Source organism: Macrobrachium nipponense, chromosome 26 (assembly GCF_015104395.2).
Source record: "Macrobrachium nipponense isolate FS-2020 chromosome 26, ASM1510439v2, whole genome shotgun sequence".
Lineage (NCBI taxonomy): Eukaryota > Metazoa > Arthropoda > Malacostraca > Decapoda > Palaemonidae > Macrobrachium > Macrobrachium nipponense.
The window spans coordinates 58,576,846-58,599,046 of NC_087215.1; the positions used below are offsets into that span (position 1 = coordinate 58,576,846).

The 22,201-nt window shown below is 38.1% G+C and overlaps 1 protein-coding gene across 1 annotated transcript in view; it reads left to right on the plus strand.

Moving 5' to 3' along the window:
- The window catches only part of LOC135199842 (putative sodium-coupled neutral amino acid transporter 11), a 203,011-nt gene that overhangs the window by 164,731 nt on the left and 16,079 nt on the right, over positions 1-22,201 (plus strand). The window contains exons 3-4 of the mRNA XM_064227980.1: positions 14,450-14,594; positions 17,306-17,515. Of these exons, the coding sequence (XP_064084050.1) occupies positions 14,450-14,594; positions 17,306-17,515 (355 nt within the window). The remainder of the gene's footprint in view (positions 1-14,449; positions 14,595-17,305; positions 17,516-22,201) is intronic.

A 22,201-nucleotide genomic window follows, 5' to 3' on the forward strand; every position in this document is an offset into this window, starting at 1 on the left:
ATCTATATGTGTGTGTGTGTGTGTGTGTGCAATCCCGAAATACGACTCCTTATCCCAAAATAATTCTATCTATATTTTCTAATATGAGAGCCGCAACTTCCACGAGATCCCGAACTCGGGCCTTATTATGGCTTGCCGAGACGTGGGATGCGCCCAGTGATATGCAAGACTTCCATCGCACAAGGAAACAAAAGGTGGCATCTCATTTCACCTCGCGGCTCATATACTAATTCGCCGTTCAGAGTCGGGAAGCGAAGCACAGCCGGTATTGACGTGACACTAGAGATAAGGCGAAATGTTTGCTGTCTCGGTATAGATGAACCTCATCTCCGAAGCAGTTCATGAATGGCACTGTTTACATCGCCGAAACGGCACATCAGGCTTACCAACATTACATCAGGCATACCAACACTTCATCAAGCATATCAACATTTGCCTTTGCTCTCGATGCTTCAGTAATAATGCATAAGGGACAAACGTTTCCTAGACACCCACACAGAGGGTCCATGCAGGATAGATAATGAAGGAGGCCACGAAGCATTCGACGCGCAAAGGGCAAAGAGAGAGAGAGAGACGGGTTAGCAGGTTCTTTCATGAAGAAGGGCCTCTCATTGGACCATTAAGAATAAGATTTCTTTGCTTCCTCGTACCTGTGTTCCTCAAGGGGTTACTCTAGAGGGAAAGCGATGGCCAGTGCAGCGATAAGGCCAGAAACATCAAGCAAAATTTACGACAACAAACAAACAAACATGATTTTAATTTCCTGTAAAAGAAAACTATGGCTTTGTTTGTCCGTCCGCACTTTTTGTGTCCGTCCTCACATCTTAAAAACTACTGAGGCTATAAAAGGCTGCAAATTGGTGTTGAACACCCACCCTCCAACCATTAAACATAACCAAATTGCAGCCCTCTAGCGTCAGTAGAAGTTAGCCATTATCGTGCTTCAGTCAACGTAACAACACAGGTCACCACGGCCAGCTGAGTTTCATGAGCCACGGCTCATACATTATACCGAGACCTTCGAAAGATAGATCTATTTTCGGTGGCCTTGGTTATATACTGTACAGAAAACTCGATTGCGCCAAAGACAATTCGGCGCATTTTTTTAATTGTTAACATAATATAACCTGTTCTTTCCATCTTGGAAGCGTCTCAAAGAGCAGTTGATTTTGCATTTGTTTTCATGGAAGTATTCATGAAAAAGAGAAAGAAATCAGCTATCTTTAAAACAACAGTGTCACTTCTTCAAATGAAATATCCGAAGAAACCTCAGTACAGAGTGGAAACAAACAAGGCGTGATCCGACCTCCAGCTTACTCGAGGCGAGTGCTAAAATCAAGTCAAACAGCGTTGTCAACGACGAAAATTAAAATAAATACGCTATATTTTAGTAGAAATTTTTCCTGTACTATTTAACATGTACATATTTATTTTTTTATTATAATTTCGTTCTAATAAATAAATCATAAATACCCTATCTTAAACTTCCTGTATCTTTAACTCAATACGAAACACCTTTTTCAGACCGTCTTGGGCTTTCCTACCCCCCCCCCCCCCCCAAACCCACAACAACAACAAAGTAGTTTTTAGGCTTACTTCCCGAGTAGGCGAAAACAGGGTAGTCCATCTATTGACTAACCACCCAGAGTCTGATCTTTTACCCATAAAACTACACAGGAATTAGGACATATGTAGATTTCGTGGCCCTCCAGTTGATCTCATTATTAGACAAAATCGTCTCAGTGAATGCAAAAATAAGCAGTTGAAATCCGCTAAGGAATATTGTACATAAATCAAAGACTCATTAGAGACATTTTCCTGTGAGTTCGAACTAGTTTGTACCGGTTTTTGCCTATGTCCTGTCCAGTCGAACCAGTTTTTACCGGCTTTTGCTCATTTCCTGTCCAGCCGAACCAGTTTTTACCGGCTTTTCCCTATTTCCTGTCCAGTCTCAAAAATTGAAAACGGCATGAAATTTTTCCCCTCCTAGGTTGCCTTTGATTATGCAGTATTTTCCATAAAGATTTTCTTTCTTAGATAAGGAAAACTGAATGTAAAGAATAGCCATTCCCATTACGTGCTTATGAATAAGAAAATCTACGTACCATAAATATTTTCATTTAGCTTGCTTTTGGTTGAGGAAATAGGAGTGCCTGAAAACCCTTCCCATGTCCACTGCGTTGGGAAACAGGAGGGAAAAAATGTACCTTTTAAGTTACGCGTTTGGTAAAAAACAAAAAAACAAAAAAACATTAAGAGAAGACATAAATAACCTGCACCTTACTTTCCCGGTCGTCAATCATTTCAAAGAGGTCCTTTACAGGAACTGGAATAAGTTTCAGTTCAGTTTTAAGGATTCTGAGTAATCACTTGCAGGTGCTTTTGCTTTTGCGTGTGACTCTGCGTGTTCGGGTGCACGCGAGTGTAAACAGAAGAGAAAGAGATAGTGTTCTACAAAACCTACCCTTTGGATCAGTGGTTTTTAACCTTTTTATGACCACGCCCCCTCTGAGAGTTGGTCCTTTCTTTCACGCCCACCTTGCATCCATGAAATAAAATCCCTCTCAGATTTTAAAAAAAATGAAAAAAAAAAAAATTAGAAAGAGAGGGGGTTTCGAGGGATAGGGAGGCAGGTCAATAATTACAAAACATGGTCATTCCAACCGGCCTAGCTAGAGTAGCAGACTCTAGGAAAGTAACGTTATAAGGCGACACTTATGCATTCTTTCACAAACCTCTGAATATGAGTTTCTCATTCTTGTTAAGAGAATAACGAATATGATTAGTGAATTTTCTTTTCATTTTCCCTAGGGCTCGCGCCTCCCCTGAAAATTGCTAACGAGCCCCTAGGGGCGCGCGCCCCCAGGTTAAGAATCACTGCTGAAGATAGAATTTTTTGGGCAAGACCACGATTACGGAGGGCAGCCATTAATCAGATTAACATGAGGAAACATCAAGGCATAGAAAGTTGGTTCCTATTACTTTGTCTTGTTTAAATGCCGAAAAAATTGCTTTAATGCCTCAAGGTTAGCTGAATGTAAGAGCTAAAGTCAACTTCATTTGCATAATCACTTTTAACGTTTACTGATTACAGTATTTATCTTTTATTCATTCATTTTTTGTTCCTTATAACATGATGATATCATTTTCTGTGAACTCATATTGCAACTGGCCACGGAGGCCGCGATAAGATGGTAAAGGAATTATCTAAAAAGTATGCCAACATTACCCATGATGCAATATCTATTTACAAATCCCTGTGCATCGAATGTCAGCGTAAACGTAAGCGACCAACAACCAAAGGGACTGTTGTTCGACCTATTCTGACAAAGAACTTTGGCTCCAGATCACAAGTTGACCTTGTAGACATGCAGGCGATGAAGCAAGGCAACTATAAGTGGATAATGGTATACAGATCATCTTACAAAGTTCTGTGTATTGAGACCTCTCACATCAAAACGTACTGCAGAAGTTGTGTATCAGCTGTTGGATATTTTTCTTTTACTTGGTGCACCGGAAATTCTACAAAGTGACAACGGATCGGAGTTTACTGCTTGTGTTATTACAGAACTTAAACTGCTTTGGCCTGATCTCGTAATGGTTCATGGAAAACCTAGACATCCTCAGAGCCAGGGGTCAGTTGAACGAGCAAACTGTGATATTAAAGATATGTTGGTAGCCTGGTTGAGTGATAATAATACAACAGACTGGACAGTTGGTTTAAAATTTGTGCAGTTTCAAAAAAACTCTAGCTACCATTCAGGCATTAGAAGGTCACCATTTGCTGCATTGTTTGGATCCGATGCAAAAGTAGGACTGACAACTTCAGCTCTTCCACATGATGTAATTCACCGTCTCCAAAGTGAGGACGATTTGCTGGCAGTAATTACGGAAGAAACAACTTCAGATGAACCACCTGCTGTCGAACCAGTTACTGCTAAACCACCTGCTGTCGACCCAGGTCCATATATATATATATATATATATATACATATATATATCTATATATAATATATATATATAATATATACATACAGGTATGGTCACTAGTATATAAACATAAAAACACAAATGCATACATACTTTCATTATATACACACAAATGCATTATGTATTTGTATATATATATATATATATGTATAAAACACACACGCACACGCACACACACACACACACACACACACATATATATATATATATTATATATATATATATATATATATATATATATATATATATATATACAGAGAGAGATAGTCAGGGGAAGAGAGAGTCATGCGTTAAGAAATTGCAGCGAGAAGCAATAAAAACCCCACAGAAGAAGGTGGAATAAAAAATCCCAGAGGCGTCTCGTCCCATCAAAAGGAAGCTATATCATCAGCGACGCTGTTATTCGCCACCAGACGAAATGTGAATCCCAAAGCGAGGAGGACGCTTCATCCGACCACTGAATATTCCATAGTCTCGCCCAGGCAGGTTTGTTTGTACGGTGAATTTACGCTGCATGGAACCAGTAAGGTTATTCAGCAACGGGACCAACGGCTTTACGTGAATTCTGAACCACGTCGAGAGTGAACTTCTATCCCCAGAAATACACATCTCTCACTCCTCAATGGAATGGCCGAGAATCGAACCCGCGACCACCGAGGTGAGAAGCAAACACCAAACCAACCACGCCACTGAGGCGCTCGAATCGCCCAGGCAGGGAAACTTCCACCGTCCAGTAACCTTCACCGAACTGTTCGGCGTTTGAGTTTTGTCTGGACATGGCTGGATGCAGATGATGTAATCGAGCAGTTGTCATAATCATACTATAATGGGCGTTATGTCTGTGCGTCCGTCCGTTTGTCATTCAATCACGGCCAAACGGCTGGTGCGATGGGGATAAACTTGGCAGGGTTATAGTGGGGACCCATGAGATGGTTTATAATCGGGTTTCATCCTACCTCCCACCCCTCCGAAGGGGAAGGGGGCGAGAAGGGATTCCCTGAAACGCAGCTGGTTCTGCCCGTAGACTTAGTTACTTTACGAATGTATCATACATAATTTCTGTATTCATATGTTTGCTAGCAATTATAATGATGATGGAGAAACGTATATTCAAAGATAAATCTGCACAGATTCCCGAAAGCTATCTGTACAGATTCATCTTCAAATATTCCTATGTACATATACATAACTGTGGATTTGTTTCTCCATTAAAGGACTCATGTTACAATGAGTATTTTTAATGATAATGATATCATGCTCATTATGTTTATTATATATCATCTCCTACAAATTGCTATAAAGATGGTGACGTATATGAAACGATCTCCATTGATTAATCTATTAATCTTCTGCTGAGAGAGAGAGAGAGAAGAGAAACGATCTCCATTGAATAATCTATTAATCTTGTGCTGAGAGAGAGAGAGAGAGAGAGAAAAACTATCTTCATTGAATAAGCTACTAATCTTGTGGTAAAAGAGAGAGAGAGAGAGAGAGAGATAAACGATCTTCTTTGAATAAGCTTCTAACCTTGTGGTAAGAGAGAGAGAGAGAGAGAGAAACGATCTTCATTGAATAAGCTTTATCTTGTACTGAGAGAGAGAGAAACGATCTTCATTGAATAAGCTTTATCTTGTGCTGAGAGAGAGAGAGAGAGAGAGAGAGAAACGATCTCTATTGAATAATCTACTAATCTTGTGGAGAGAGAGAGAGAGAGAGAGAGAGAGAGAGAGAGAGAGAGAGAGAGAGAGAGCCACATTGCACAACAGTTTTTGTTTCCCGAAGAGATTCCCACTGGCAAACAATGAGGAAAAAATTAATCCTTCAGTATTATAAAATTAATGATAATAATATCTTGCACTTCAGGAATAGCATTTCATAAGATTATATGCAGCAAAAACCAATGCTGATATGCATAAAAAGAAACAAACCCCACAACAAGGGAATAATCACATGAATTCTTAAATACAGGGAAAAATAGAATAAAATAAAGGCCGGGCTTAAAAACGACCACAATATCCACAAGGGAACAATACATAAAAGGAAACGCTAATAAATTATTGACATATAACGAAGGGGAATTCTTGGAAGCATAAAGGCCATAACAAAGCGTACAAAACGTTTAATATTTTATTTCCAATCAAATCATATTCAATAGAAAAAGTCATTGTAGAAAATGCTTATGGAACCTTTGGCTTTACACGTGAAACGTTAAAAGGCACCTACCATAAAATATATTGCATAATTACAAAAATAATTAATGATACATATATCTTTATCTATGTCTCTATATACATATACATATACATATACATAAGCACACAAACATATATGTGTGTATATATATATATTATATATACATACATAGATATAGATACATGTATGATGAATTATTTTTGTAATTATGCAATATTTTTTATGGTAGGTGCCTTTTAACTTTTCACGTCAGAAGCTAAAGGATCCATAAGCATTTTCTACAATGACTTTTTCTATTGAATATGATTTAATTGTGTGTGTGTGTGTGTGTGTGTGTGTGTGTGTGTAAATATATATTCTTAAATCAGGGGAGGCTAAGCCAAAACAATTCTTGTTTATTTCCTAACCTTGTTTACTCGTCTCGAGCTTTCGTCCTCTGGACTTTACTGTTGAAGGTAATCTATTTCTTGTATTGTCATTGCCATTTTTCAACATTTAAAGCATTCTAATTTTGTCAATTCTGTTGTAAGTTTTAATGATTGTTCTTTATTTTTTTTTTTGTCTTTTTAGCCAGAAAAGATGGGATATGGGTGATCCCGAAGCGCAGCTAATAAATTGTCAATGATGAGCTGACTGTTTTTCCAATTCATGCATCCTGCTTTGTAAATATATACATATACATACATACATACATGTGTGTATGTGTGAAATTAGAAAGTTAAGGAAAAAGTCTGTGTCATCCTACATGAAACTAAAAAAAAACCTTCTGACTTCGCTGACAGAAGAGCAATGTGGAGTATGGTGTAAAGATGAGTTATTATAAGCGATTAAGTTCTCCATGACGGAAGCAAAGTGTGTTAGCGTAAGTAGACGGGAGAGTGACTGGTTTGATGTAAAAATATTTCCGGGGACAAGGGTGCGTTATGTCTTCAAGGCTAGTTGTTATTTTTATAGTAGGAGTGATGTGAAAAATCTGCGGAAGAGCAGTGAATATTGTATGGAATATCTGACGTTTGCAGAGTTAAAATCCGGGTTATGTACACTAAACAGAAACTACAGATTATGGTTAAAGATTCTGTAATTATTTGCAAGGTGAGAAAACTAAGAATAGAATACAGAATTTAAGCCAAAGGCCAAGCGCTGAAACGGAAACTGACAATAGAAAGGTTTGTTAGGAGAGGGTGGAATGTAAGATGGAAGAAAGAGAAGGAGTAAATGTAAACAAGACAAAGGTTATAAGCGAAAATGGAAACCAGGAAGACAGAGTAATCAATTAGAATGGAAGCACTCGATTTGTATAGTCTTATTATTAGTGTGCTCTAAGGTCCCAAATCAAGATGAACCCAGGGAAGGGTTCGAAAGCTTTTACAAAGTGTTTATAGATTATACACGAACTTTTAATATTTTTATAATTGTGGACCCCTTAGAACATTGTATAAACTCTCGTGATAGGGAGTTTTACCCAGTTATTATCAATGTTAATTATCATTAGATGAACCCTATCCACATGAAACAAGCACACCAAAGGGACCATTGACTTGAAAACTCAAGCTTCCAAAGAATGCTGGTTTCAACCTCTCACTGCAGACACCGCACTACAGCAGTAACTGATCATGATACAGAGCTAGTGATTTTCCATCACTCTGTGGGAGACGCGAACCCCGAGTGGCATACTACAACACTAGCCACTATACCAGCGGACCAGTAAATACAAGGGAGTAAATATAAGGGATGGCGAAGCAACCAATGTCGCAGAGGTGTCCTGCACAGGAGGTTCATCCATGATTCATCAGTTAAAGTATGAATGTGACGGCAGAGCCATACTCTCTATTTGGGAGCATGAGCGATGAATGGCAGCTTTTAACTGAAATGCAAATATTCATTTGGTTGATAACATCCGAGTTTGGATGTCCATATTGTCATGACTATTCTCGTCAGCATTTCAGAGGAGATTTCATTACCGAAATGAATACAGGAATTTTCACATTATTTTTCAGGGAGCTATTTAATCACCGCTAACAATTGCTCACGCGGTAAAAAATAAAACACATTTTTCAAAATCCCAAAGGTACTGGACGTAAAATATTAAATGAATTTTTACCAAGTGGTTCAATGACTCTCGTCAGTGCTCTTTAATTGGGGAATGTGGATTTCCATCCAGTCGAGCATCTGAATGAAACAATGGGTTTATAAAACAAAAGACCGTCGCTTTTGCAAAACTGCCACAAGTGCAAATGAATAAAAACGAGAAAGAAAAACCAAGCGGCCTAAATGACAAAAGTCAATGAAAACAGGAAGCTGCAGAACGCAGCAAAAGGTGAAAAGTGACGGAAAGCGTGGTCTTTTGACCCATCGAAAAGGCCACGGGGAGATCAAGGCGAATCTGGCGCATATTCGGAAAGGGTCAGGAGGATGGAGGAGGCTGCCTGACAGAACGCCCTGCCCTTCTACTACGCTAGGAAAACGCCCTACCTATATTGTGAACAATTCAGGAAGAACTATTGTCCAGCACTGTCCAGGTATACGTTAGCCGATAAATAAGTCCTTCTCGTGGTCAGATCGGCAAGGTGACCTCGTCGTGATTGTGGTATCGCGGGTTCGTTTCCCGCTACTGGGCATCATGATTTCTTCTAATTTCTTTGAAGTTGGAGCTCAAGGATTTATAGTGACAAGCGGATCTAAATAAGAGCAAACAGTTTGAGAAGTTAAGAGGGCATGGTGGCTATTACAATTTCATATGTATCTGGTAAAAGTAACCGGTAGATTCTACATATATAAGTTGATAGATGGCATGGTGAGGGGTGGCTGGGAATATGCCATCCGATCATTGCTCTGTTGAAGGGCAAGTCAAGTCAAGGTAGAGAGAGACTCACGTCGAATTAACTGCAATTAGTGTGAATTTTGTTTGATTTTTATTTCTGTAATGCAGTCCAGTGTGGCTCTAGAAGGCGTTAACTCCCCAGTTCTCAGCAAGTCCCTTGAAACAAGGAGTTACATGGGTTAGGATGTCTCAAAGACTTATTAGTCCATCCAAGGAAGACATCGTGTGCTCACTTATCTCTAGGAGCAAGTTTCACTGTTCATTCACAGTGTCCTAATGATCTTGTCTAGCTTTCTTTTAAACTCTTCCACACTGTTGTTATTTACATCTGGTGGCAGTTTATTCCATGTGTCACATATATTGTATGAGAAGAAATTCCCACAATGGGATGTGTTGTATCACGCGAGCCACTTGCCTTTTTTCTGACCAGGCTGCACCAGACGAGAGTCAACTAACTACCAGGTGTCTGATTCACTACTTAGGTCAACTGGGCATAACACGGCCCCTCCCCAACCCCCACCCTTGAGACTGATCGTGGGCTAGCTTTCTTTGGGGGTTACCCACCCCCTCTTTGTTTTTAATGAATTCTGGGCTTCTCTTCCCTTGGATTTAGGATTGAAATTATCGTTATTCAGAAATGTCAAGGAACATGCTAATAGGATGTTACAGGGATTGTCTGGTCTGGACTAGCTAAGGACAGAGGGTTGCTCATCCCTGCGGCCCCTGAATAAAAACAAATAAATTATGAAACAGAAATAAAGAAACCCAATGAAAACATTAATCTGCTATGCAGTTTAACTCAGCTTTTCCAGCATGACAAACGTCGCCAACGTCAATGCATGATTTCACAGTTTCCGTTTTAACGACGACTGACCATAACGAGTTTGGGGAATTTCCAAACTATTTCCCGGGACTTCAGATAGAGGTGCCCACTGCTTTCAAACGTCAAGTTTTCCCGAATAACAATCGATGTTGAAACGGTGTTTCTTTTCACGAGTTTCTTTATCAATAGTGTTTATTTATCATTGGACTTTCATAGCCCTTTCAAGCAACGGTGGGACCTCTGACCTAATATTAAGCCACTGCCTGCTACTTTGATCTTACAGACCTTACAGCTCGTTCGGGTTGCCCCAGGTCCCTCAGTGTGAGGCACCTCCAATGTCTAGCATAGAATTGCTAATGCATCTTCCAATCTTGGACAGTCTGGGATGACAGTGGCCTAAGTCAATTTCTAGGCAATGGTGCACTTTTTCATTTTAGTAAGTAACTATGTCCACTGCCCGGAATCGCTCTAAGCCACCGCACATATCATCATGGGAGCTTACCCAATAGCATCTGGCATTTAGAATTGGTCACCCAAGCAAGCAGCGACCAAACAAGATGTTCTTTAACTTCACTGCTCGGATGACTAACAGTGTAACAAATAAAGAACAGTCCTTCCTTCTTATCTAGGGACTGATAAGGACTAAATTTGGCGCTTCTGTTAAACTGGGATGGTCGAAGGTCTCCTTGTACAGACGTAGTAGACATTCGCCTATAAATGGCAGTTATATAACCATGATTGTGCATACATGTATCAATAAATTCATGATAAGAAATATTCTACTAAATCATTGTTAATCCATTGCAGAAGCATTAGAAGGTAGGCTTGGTTATGTATGTATGTATGTAAGTATATACGTATATGTATATATATATATATATATGTGTGTGTGTGTGTGTATATATATATTTATGTATATATGCGTGTGCACATGTATATCTTATACATAAATAAATATATACCCGTATAATATACATAAATAATATAAATACATATATATATACATGTACGTACGCACACACACACACACACACACACACATATATATATATATTATATATATTATATATATATATATATATATATATTAGATAGATTGACAATGACTTAGTAAAAAATATCTTATCGTGAATTTATTTATGAATGTATTCATAATCATGATTATTTGCCTTGCATTTATGGGCGAATGTATATACATCTGTTCAAGAAGACCTTCGACCATCCAAGCCAACAGCTGGACCGTCAGATTACATAAGCAAGTTCCTCGTTGGACGAGTGGGTTATGCGCTCGCCTACCGATTTGGTTGTCCAAGTTCGCTTCCCCGCTCTGCCATTGCGGAATCAGAGGACTTTATTTCTGGTGATTAGAAATTCATTTTATCGATATAAATTTGGTTTCGATCCCAAAATAAGCTGGTGGGTCTCCCGTTGCTAAGTATCCAACTGGTTTCTAGCCACGTAAATAAAAATCTAATCCTTCGGGCTAGCCTTAGGAGAGCTGTTAATCAGCTCAGTGGTCTGGTTAATCTGAGATATACTTAACTTTTACCATAAGCAATATATACATACATACACACACACACACACACACACACACACACACACACATATATATATATATATACTATCATATATATATATATATATATATATATATATATATATATATATATATACGCATATGTATGAAATATATATATGCATAAGAAATTTTGACAGGAAAAGAGTAACATTTAAAACAAAATACACACATACACAGAAAGAGACACATATACCCATCAGGCTACGATGAAAATAAAATCTGTATATGCCGAAAAAAATCGGATTGCGACGTAAAGCTCCTGTGACGGAGGTAAACAAAAAAAAAAAAAAAAAAAAAAAAAAAAAAACATTCGCTCAAAGAGCATTTGGGAAATAATTCCTGCAATCGCCTGAAACGAAAAGCTGGCCACAGGAAAGAGGGATTATATATATGTATATGTATGGATGCATGTATATATATACATATATAATAGATATATATACATGTATATATATTATATATATATATATATATATATATATATATATATATATATATATGTGTGTGTGTGTGTGTGTGTAGACTGAACATAGGTATGTGATGGTATACATGTACAATCATTTATAATATATTTATAATATATATATATATATATATATATATATATATATATATAGCTATATATATATATATATATATATATATATATATATATATATATTAACGACGGCCCTTCTTTTACCCAAGGGAGAATGCCATTAATTATTCAACATGTCTTATTGTAAAAGAGCACGACTCCTATGCCTGTATCACGGCGGCAGAAACAACCAGAGTCGTGTAATTACCACATAATGCACTCCTCAGAACAGCAGAGGCACAATGGGTTTAATAGCGGTACTTAGAAGCCCGTCCTTGCCATGTGTGACACCTGTAACCTGTTGCTTGACAGGCAAGAGTGCTATCAATGACACCACGAAGGCAAGAATTCAAGAAGCTCAACTGATATTAAGGGAGCGGCATTTCCTCCATCAAGGGATCCACAACTATTCACTAACAGCTTAAGTGGCTTTAGTTTGTTTGTATGGTGTTTTGACGTTGCATGGAACCAGTGGTTATTCAGCAACAGGACCAACGGCTTTACGTGACTTCCGAACCACGTCGAGATTGTATTTCTTTCACCAGAAATACACGTCTCTCACTCCTCAATGGAATGCCCGAGCAGCGAACTCGCGACCACCGATGTGGGACGCCAACACCATACCAACCACGCCACTGAGACGCTTCTTTAGGAATACATTGGAACTGTGCTCCAAACCAGAGAGATTTCGGAAGCCAAACAGGCTGTGCTGTTTACTAACAGAGAAACAACATTCCACATCCATGGCCAACCTTAACCTTAAATAAAATAAAAACTACTGAAGCTAGAGGGCTGCAATTTGGTATGTTTGATGATTGGAGGGTGCATGATCAACATAACAATTTGCAGCCTTTCTAACCTCATTAGTTTTTAAGATCTGAGGGCGGAAAGTGAAAGTGCTGACGGACAGACAAAACCATCGCAATAGTTTTCTTTTACAGAATACTGAAAGAGTAGGAACATTCCCACCGTCAAAATATAAAGGACCAACGCGTCCATTCTGGCAATAGCGAAAGGCGAATACTCTGAGGTATTACCTCTAGAATATTCAAAAGAAATATATCCTGAGTCCAATATTCCACACGGATAATAGCACAGGGCAATACGCCTAACGTATTCTCAAAACATGGTGTGAATCTGAAACCCAGACCTAAATTCCTCTTTTTCAAGTAATATTCCCCGTAATGTACGCGTCTATTCAATTTCACACTTCATACTAAAGTACGGGGAGAAAGTATTGGATACTTGGTGTGAAAGAGGTGCTAAATGGAGCAGTATGCGTGTATGTGTGTGTGTGTGTGTGTGTGTGCATGTTTGAGCATGTGTGTTAGTAGAACAGAATAGAATAGAATATAGAATTTAGGACAAAGGTCAAGCGCTGGGATCTATGAGGTCATTCAGAGCTGAATTGGAATTGACGCCTGCAGTACACTGAATGCACTACCCGTAGGGGGTATGTGTAAGTGTGTAAGTGTGGGGGGATAAGGGGGTAGAATGTCAGTGCCCTGCTGATGAGCCTGCTGTGAAGGTGTATGAAAGGCTTAGGTTACGTTAGTTTCACCCCACAAGGGATTCATCCTTAATTCAGCATTTAAGGTATGAATGTGGCCGTGACCATGTGTGGCTTGTTTCCTACCGAGCCATCTTATTCTAAAGGAAATAGCTTAGCGTTTACATACATACTATATATATGTATGTATATATTATATATATATATATATATATATATATATATATATATATATATATATATATATAAAGAAAATTAATAGTTTATAACACACACATTATAATACAATCTATTATTATTATATATATATTATATTAAATATATATCGTATATATATATATTATATTATCGTATAAACTGAATCTATTTTTATATATTTCTATGAATATATATAAACACATTCATTTGACCCACGAAAGACGATGAAAGGGAACACGAGAATTCAAAGCCTTTCCGATCCTAAGGTCGCTCTATAACAGCATCCCATTACACCTCGACAATATTATATAACAACACTAGTAGCAGTCGACCTTAAGTTACGCCACACAAATAAAACGACACCGGCACTTCCATACGTTTTGACAAATGACTTTTCAAAACTTTTATACAAACTGATAGACAGACAGACAGATAGATAGATAGGTGGAGGTTTAGTGACCACAACACATAAAGTTATCAAATTTACAAGATCTTGAACTGGAATACGGTCCAACGAAAGTATATACATAATAATGCACATACAAATATTCAGAATTAGAGGGACATCTAAACACGAACACTTGAAACCATCTATTGTTGTTGTTGTTTTAGAATAAACTGGCCTTATGCCAGCACGGGCTCTTGCCCATAGAGCAGCCCGCAGATGAAACCATATGTATCCTAACCTCTCGTGACGATTTTAAAATCCCCTAAAACCTCACCCTGTCTTTTCTTCTTCGTTTTCCCCCCGACAGCTGGCGACGCCAGACTCCCCGCCGAAGATCCCCAAGGGCCTGGCGGGATGCGAGGAGGAGCTGGAGGACCCCAAGAGGGAGAAGAGCTCCATTTCCTTCACCAGCTTCAATTACATCAACTCCATCGTGGGCAGCGGAGTCATAGGTAAGACGTGCGAGTCGAGATGTTAAAAGTGTTGGGTTAACGGGGATGAGAGAGAGAGAGAGAGAGAGAGAGAGAGAGAGAGAGAGAGAGAGATAGAGAGAGAGAGAGAGAAAATCTTTTAGATATTCTTTGAACTAATCGAACACACTTGTAAATTGTTTCTTCTAATATGGAGAGAGAGAGAGAGAGAGAGAGAGAGAGAGAGAGAGAGAGAGAGAGAGAGAGAGAGAGAGAGAGGATCTTCTAGATATTCTTTAAACAGATTTGAACACACTCGTAAATTGTTTCTTCTACCATGAGAGAGAGAGAGAGAGAGAGAGAGAGGAGAGAGAGAGAGAGAGAGAGAGAGAGAGAGAGGGTCTTTTAGATATTCTTTAAAATGACTGAACACTCATAAATTGTTTTTCTACTATGGAGAGAGAGAGAGAGAGAGAGAGAGAGAGAGAGAGAGAGAGAGAGAGAGAGAGAAAGGGGGGAGGCCGGGATTCTGTTATCAAGCATATAGTATATTAACAAAGATTCTTTCATTGTGTCTCTTTCATCTTTAATGAACGAGGGGTAGCTGAGGGAGGAAGAAAGAGGTTTCGTTCAATTGGCATTTTTTTCGAAAATTGTTTCCTTCACCTACGAAATGAGAGAGAGAGAGAGAGAGAGAGAGAGAGAGAGAGAGAGAGACGGTACCTCGTCTCCTCTTTCAATTATACCCGAAACAGTAAAATGAGAAGTATTTCCCCCTCAGTAATACCCTCTACGTTATGGTATCTACCTCCCTCGAGCATACCATACAAGCTGCGTAACTTTTCCTACCAGATCCGAATTGCCTATTACGCTACTTTGATGTTGTTAAGCAAAGTTAATTGGTTTTAAGTTCAAGTAATCAAGGCGCATCTCCCATCTCCAAAATTACCGGAACACGAGATTCTCTCTGTTAGATTTGATATCGAACGTTAACAAACTTGCCGAGGTGTAACTCAATTAAGGAACTTCCAAGGACTTCGTTTAATCAACTGATTAACTCTGTCTCTGTTTTTTAACTAAAGGCATAAAAATAATCAGGAACTTCATGAAAAAACTACTATTTAGTAGCTACATATAAAAGTCACTATAAAAATGGGTTGGAATGTAGTTGACATTAAGTTAAAGATAGAATATTAACTTGGACATCACAAGGTTTTTTTAAACGTCAGATACGTTTCTATGCATCCCAAGACACTATATATATATATATATATATATATATATATATATATATATATATATATATATATATATATAGATATATATGTGTGTGTGTGTGTGTGTGTATATATGTGTGTGTGTGTGTTTTATCCGACACAAACCAAAGCAATTGTTCTAATAAACAAAAGCTACTAAAAGACAGAGCGAAGCAAAAGAAAACTGGAAACCTATTTAGCACTTTTAAGGGAATCTATCAGTCTGTTTATGACTTACCTTTTAATTTTTTCATCATTTCGGTCAACAGATGAAAAAAACTTCATCATCGAGAAAGCATTGTGCTTGCAATCAAGTATTTTCAACATGGAACCGAAAGTGCAATTTCTTTCACTTAAGATCAATGAAATTGGTACCTCAGTGCCAGCTCAATGTACTTAAAAGAACTTGGACTACGTGTAAATAAAAAGTATAAAATATGAAACAACTATGTACCCTGGATAAATCCTTAGGACCAAGAAATTGTTATGCAGCTGGACACAACAAACTTAAATAATGCAAGGAGTGGCACTTCTTTCTTCATATGGAAAGCAAGACCCATTTTCCTTAAGAGATCCGTAAGTGTGGCAAGGTATGCGAAGGAGTGCATGCCTGGTAGTGAGTGAGGACTCGCCCAACCAGCGGAGAAGTCTTGCACGCTCATCTTCATTGCAGAAGAGCTTCAGTTATCGTATCTTCTACAGCTACTTCACCGCCTACCTTTGGTCTCAGTAGAAGGTTATGCAGAAAGAGAAGCTTAAAAGCCGTATCTACATTGGATCTACATTCAGCGTTGAAGCAACACAACTCCAGTCCTCGTTATGTCCGTGCTAAGACCGTCATCCACAATAGCCGTAGTAACACAGACACAGTCACTATCTTTGAGTCGGATCTTTATTTCAAGGCACAGTAGCAACACAGGCAGTGCTTCTGAGTTAGGTTGGATCTACAGTACAGATGGCTGAGACAACAAAACTTAAGCCATCGTCACAGCAAAGCCCAATCCTCAATTCGAAATTACAGCAGCATCACAAGCATAGGTGTCAGACCTTGTATGGAATAGAATATAGAGTCCAAGCCAAAGGCTAAGCGCTGGGACCTATGAGGCCATTCAGCGCTGAAACGGAAATTGACAGTAAGAAGGTTTGAAGAGTTGTAGCACGAGCAAAACCTCAAAGCAGTTGCACTACGAAAAAATTGTCAGAGAGGGTGGAAAGTCGGATGGAAGAAAGAGAATATGAACTGAGGTGCAGTAAAAGGAGTAAAAGAGGTTGCAGCTAGGGGCCGAAGGGACGCTGCAAAGACCCTTAAGTAATGCCTACAGTGCACCACTTGAAGTGCCCTGACCGCACTACCCAACTACGGGACAAACCTTGTATACTTTAAGTTACTGCAGAAACATATACGCTATATCTGTGATGGACAGGTTTCCACAGGTAACGTATTACAAAGGATTCCTCATCTAATTGCATTTTATTTTATTCTTCACCCGTCCACAGGTATGCCCTTCGCCCTCCACGCAGCCGGCTTTGGCGTTGGGCTCCTCCTCCTCGTGCTGGTGGCCATCATCACGGACGTGGCCCTGTGCCTCATGATCGCCGTCACCAGGACGGCGCAGGTCAACACTTACCAGCACCTCGTCAGCGCTGCCTTCGGGAGACCTGGGTTCATCATCACTACCTGTCTCCAGTTTCTCTATCCCTTCATATGTGAGCGCAAGGAATTATTATTATTTTTTTTTTTTTTCTATCAGTCCTCCAATTCGACTGGGTGGTATTTATAGTGTGGGGTTCCGGGTTGCATCCTGCCTCCTTAGGAGTCCATCAATTTTCTTACTATGTGCGCCGTTTCTAGGATCACACTCTTCTGCATGAGTCCTCCATGGAGCTACTTGAGCTTCTAGTTTTTCCATTATTATTATTATTATTATTATTATTATTATTATTATTATTATTATTATTATTAACCTTAAATAGTGCAATAACTACCAACGCGTTGGAATTCGCAACCCCCACCCTGAGGTATCGGAACGGTTTATTCTTATGATGGATGAAAATAAATTGCACCTTATGGCATACAAAATTTGTTTAAAACAATTAAAGCTGTATTTTTATTTGTCTACACACATGCCATACACACACACACACACACACACAACATAGATAGACAGACAGACAGAAGTTTACTGATTTTGAATTTGATTTTGAATACGGTCCAAAAAAAGGACATAAAAATGAACATATAAATCTTTCGAACTAAAAAGAAAACACCTACGCCAAAACACTTGAAACTAAATATAAAAAATTTTCAGCATTTTAATTTCTACAAATAAAATTTTAAACGTAGCCAAATAAACGAAAACTTCACAAGTATTTCAGAAGAACCTTAACTACTACTACTACTTTCTCCTGCAAAACTTAAAACTAAATATATTTTAGAAAAACTAATTATTAACATACATACACACAAACAAACACATATATATATATATATATATATATATATATATATATATATATATATATATATATATATGTGTGTGTGTGTGTGTGTGTGTGTGTATCTGAGGTGCACGGGCGCGCGCCCAGCGCTAAACAAAAGTCAGATTACGCGCTGTTTCAGGGAATTCTCCTCTTATTCTTTCACCGGCAAGATGCCCTGCCGTCGAATGTTGACGATGCAGCATTCATGGAAAGATTTTCTTTTCCTGGAAAAGTTTCGGAGAGGATTTGGTCTTCCGTAATGCTTTTTTTTTTCTTTCTTTCTTATTCTTATATCGTTTTCTTTTCAGGAATTCGAAAGATTTTATAGTAAGAAGGCGCTATCGTGGAAAATGTCCCTGGATAAAATTAGTTCCCAGTTTTATATATAAAAAAAAAGAAATCGGAATTGTCTCGTGGTTGTTAAAGATGGTTTGATTTTGCCCTTTTTTTTTAAATATGAAGCAAATGGAACATTCATCCATTCGATTTTTGCTATCGCACTTAATCACAAATATATCTGATGATATATAATGTCATGAAATCTTATTCATGTTGTATTTCTCTGATCGTTGTGATTATCTCCTTAGATATTTCATTTCGTTGGAGCTTTCTTAGATAGTTTATATTGTGTTTTTACGTCGCATGGAAACAGTGGTTATTCAGCAACGGAACCAACGGCTTTACGTGACTTCCGAACCACGTCGAGAGTGAACTTCTATCACCAAAAATACACATCTCTCACCCCTCAGTGGAATGCCCGAGAATCGAATTCGCGGCCACCGAGGAGGCACGTGACCCCAACTGGGTTTAACCCGGTATGTAGCCACCTTTGCAGAGGCGTGTTTAGTACAAGCCCGTTGGGAATGACTGTAAAAATGTCAACAAAAGAGTGTAAATATAATAAAGACAATGACCCCCAAGAAACATTCGTCCTAAATAACGACCACTGAACTTTGTTGGGGTCACTATCCAAGAAGGATCCCATTTCAATTAAAGAAGAAAAAAAAAAGACAATTTTCAAATTCCACACTTTCCTCTGTATGCCAGGGAATCTTTCCCTTGTCACTCACTTGGAAATCGATTCGTCGCTCAGATCTTAATCGGTCATTTCCGATTCTCCGCAAATGAATTCCAAATGAGTCTGATCACTTAACTTTTACCTTGCAAATTTTACTCAAACTATTTGCTACATTCTGCAGTTAATTAGTTTACTTATTGACATTAATTTAAAGTTTGTAAGCTGTGTTTCTATGCTACTGAACGTTAATCTATTTATTTATTATTTTAAATATTTTTTTTCTCGACAGTGACCCCCAACAAAGTTCGCGAGGTTCGTTTCACTAGAACTAATATTTCTTGAGGGTTATTATCTTGCTAATACTGACAACCTTTTGTTTATGTTTTTAAGGTCATCCCCAACGGGCTTTTACTAAACACGCCGCACAGGTGAATACATACCGGGTTAAAATCCCTGTGGGTCACTATCTAGGGAAGATTCCGCCACCCCCCAATCTTTTTTTTTTTTTTTTTACTTACTCTAATTCCTTCCTATCTTGCTGGTCCTAATCAGCAGCCTTTTGAAATTACTTTAATATATTCAACAATTTTTTACCGTCTCTTTTCACCTTTTTTCTATTTATCTACTCATTTCCCTCTTTCAGGCCCTAATCCCTTATTGTCTGTTCCTCTAAATCTTTATACCTGAGTATTTCCTTATATCAATTATTTTAACTTTCAGCTTTATTCTTACTTTTCCCTTACTAAAATTCATTATCATCCTATTTTCTATTCCCTTTTCCTTACTTATATCATTCTCTCTTTTTTCAAGACCCATTCCCTGATTCCGCCCCCACCCCCACCTCTTCCTGTTCTTCTGCTCTATTTCCACCCTTCCATTTCTTTTTATTTTTCTGCCCTGTTTCCTCATTTCTCTTTTCCTAAGTTTCATCCCAAATTACTTATTCCCTTTCCTCACCCTATTTCTCTTTTCTATTTCCCAACCCTATTTCCTCATTGCTACTGGTTTGTTTTTTTGCTTTTTTCTGTTTATTCACTTCCTTTCTTATTTGCAATGTTGCCTTTCCTCACTGCCTACTTTTTTTTAAGCTTTGTTTATGCACTTCCTTTCTTATATTTAATGTTGCGGTTATCATTATTTCCTCCCTGTTCCTTTCACCATAATTATCAGTCTTGTTTCCTATTCCCTCCCATTTTTCAGTCCTATTTCATTCTCTCAATTTCTCTTTTGATTTTCATCAGCGTATTTCCTCATTTACTGCATTTCTTCCTATTTCTCAGACCTATAACTACTTCCATTTACCTCTCGATTAGTTGAAGCATTTCCCCAATTACTTGTTACTTCCTATTTCTCAGACCAATTTCCAAATTCCCATTTTTCTATTCTATTTCCCAACACTATTCCCTCACTTTCAGTCTTCTTCTTAATTCTCGGCTTTATTTCCTAATTTCTGCCTTTTTCAGACATTTTTCAGTCCTATTTCCTCATTGCAATTTTCTTCCTAATTCTCTGCTCTATTTCTTCATTTCCTTTTTTATTTCTTACATTTCTCAGTCCTATTTCCTCATTTACGTTTTTTCTTACTTTTCTCAGTCCTATTTCCTCATTTCCATTTTTTTTCTTACTTTTCTCAGTCCTATTTCCTCATTTCCGTTTTTTCTTAGATTTCTCAGCCCTATTTCCTCATTTCTGTTTTTTCTTAGATTTCTCAGTCCTATTTCCTCATTTCCATTTTTTTTCTTACTTTTCTCAGTCCTATTTCCTCATTTCTGTTTTTTCTTAGATTTCTCAGTCCTATTTCCTCATTTCCATTTTTTTCTTACTTTTCTCAGTCCTATTTCCTCATTTCCATTTTTTCTTACTTTTCTCAGTCCTATTTCCTCATTTCCATTTTTTTCTTACTTTTCTCAGTCCTATTTCCTCATTTCTGTTTTTTTTTCTTACATTTCTCAGTCCTATTTCCGTTTTTTTCATTTTCCATCCATTTTTTTTTTTCTGACTTTTCTCAGTCTACTATTTCTCAGTTCCTGTCTTACATTTCTCAGTCCTATTTCCTCATTTCCGTTTTTTCTTAGATTTCTCAGCCCTATTCCTAATCTCATTCTGTTTTTTTCTACATTTCTCAGTCTATTTCCTATTTCCATCTTACTTTTTCTTCAGTCCTTATTTCCTCATTTCGTCAGATTTCAGCTATTTCCTCATTTCTGTTTTTTTTCTTACATTTCTCAGTCATATTTCCTCATTCCATTTTTTCTTACATTTGTCAGCACTATTTCCTCATTTCTGTTTTTCTTCCTATTTCTCGGCCACATTAATAACCCCAATTTTCTTGAGACTTCGAAATAGTTCCCCATTTACCTGTTTCTCCCTATTTCTCAACCCTATTCCTCATTTCCACTTCCCTTCCTATTTACTCCCATTTTTCTTTCGATTGTTCGCAAGATTTCCACATTTACTTGTTTCTTCCTATTTCTCAACCCAATTTCCTCATTTCCCCATTGAATCTTCTCCCTCTCTCCTCATTTCCCCTCTTTTAATTCTACTTTTCATTCCCCATTGAATGTCCTCCCTATTTCTCGGCCCTATTTCCTCATTTCCCCTATTTTTATTCTACCTTTAATTTTCCCCTTGCCATCTCCTACCTATTTCCTCATTTCCCCTCTTTTTATTCTACCTTTAATTTCCCCCTTGCCATCTCCTACCTATTTCCTCATTTCCCCTCTTTTTATTCTACCTTTCATTACCCCTTGCCATCTCCTACCTATTTCTTGGCCCTATTTCCTCATTTCCCCTCTTTTTATTCTAACTTTCATTTTCCTATTGCCAACTCCTCCCTCTTTTCGGCGCAATTTCCTCATTTCCCAATTGTCAACTCCTACCTATTTCTCGGCCCT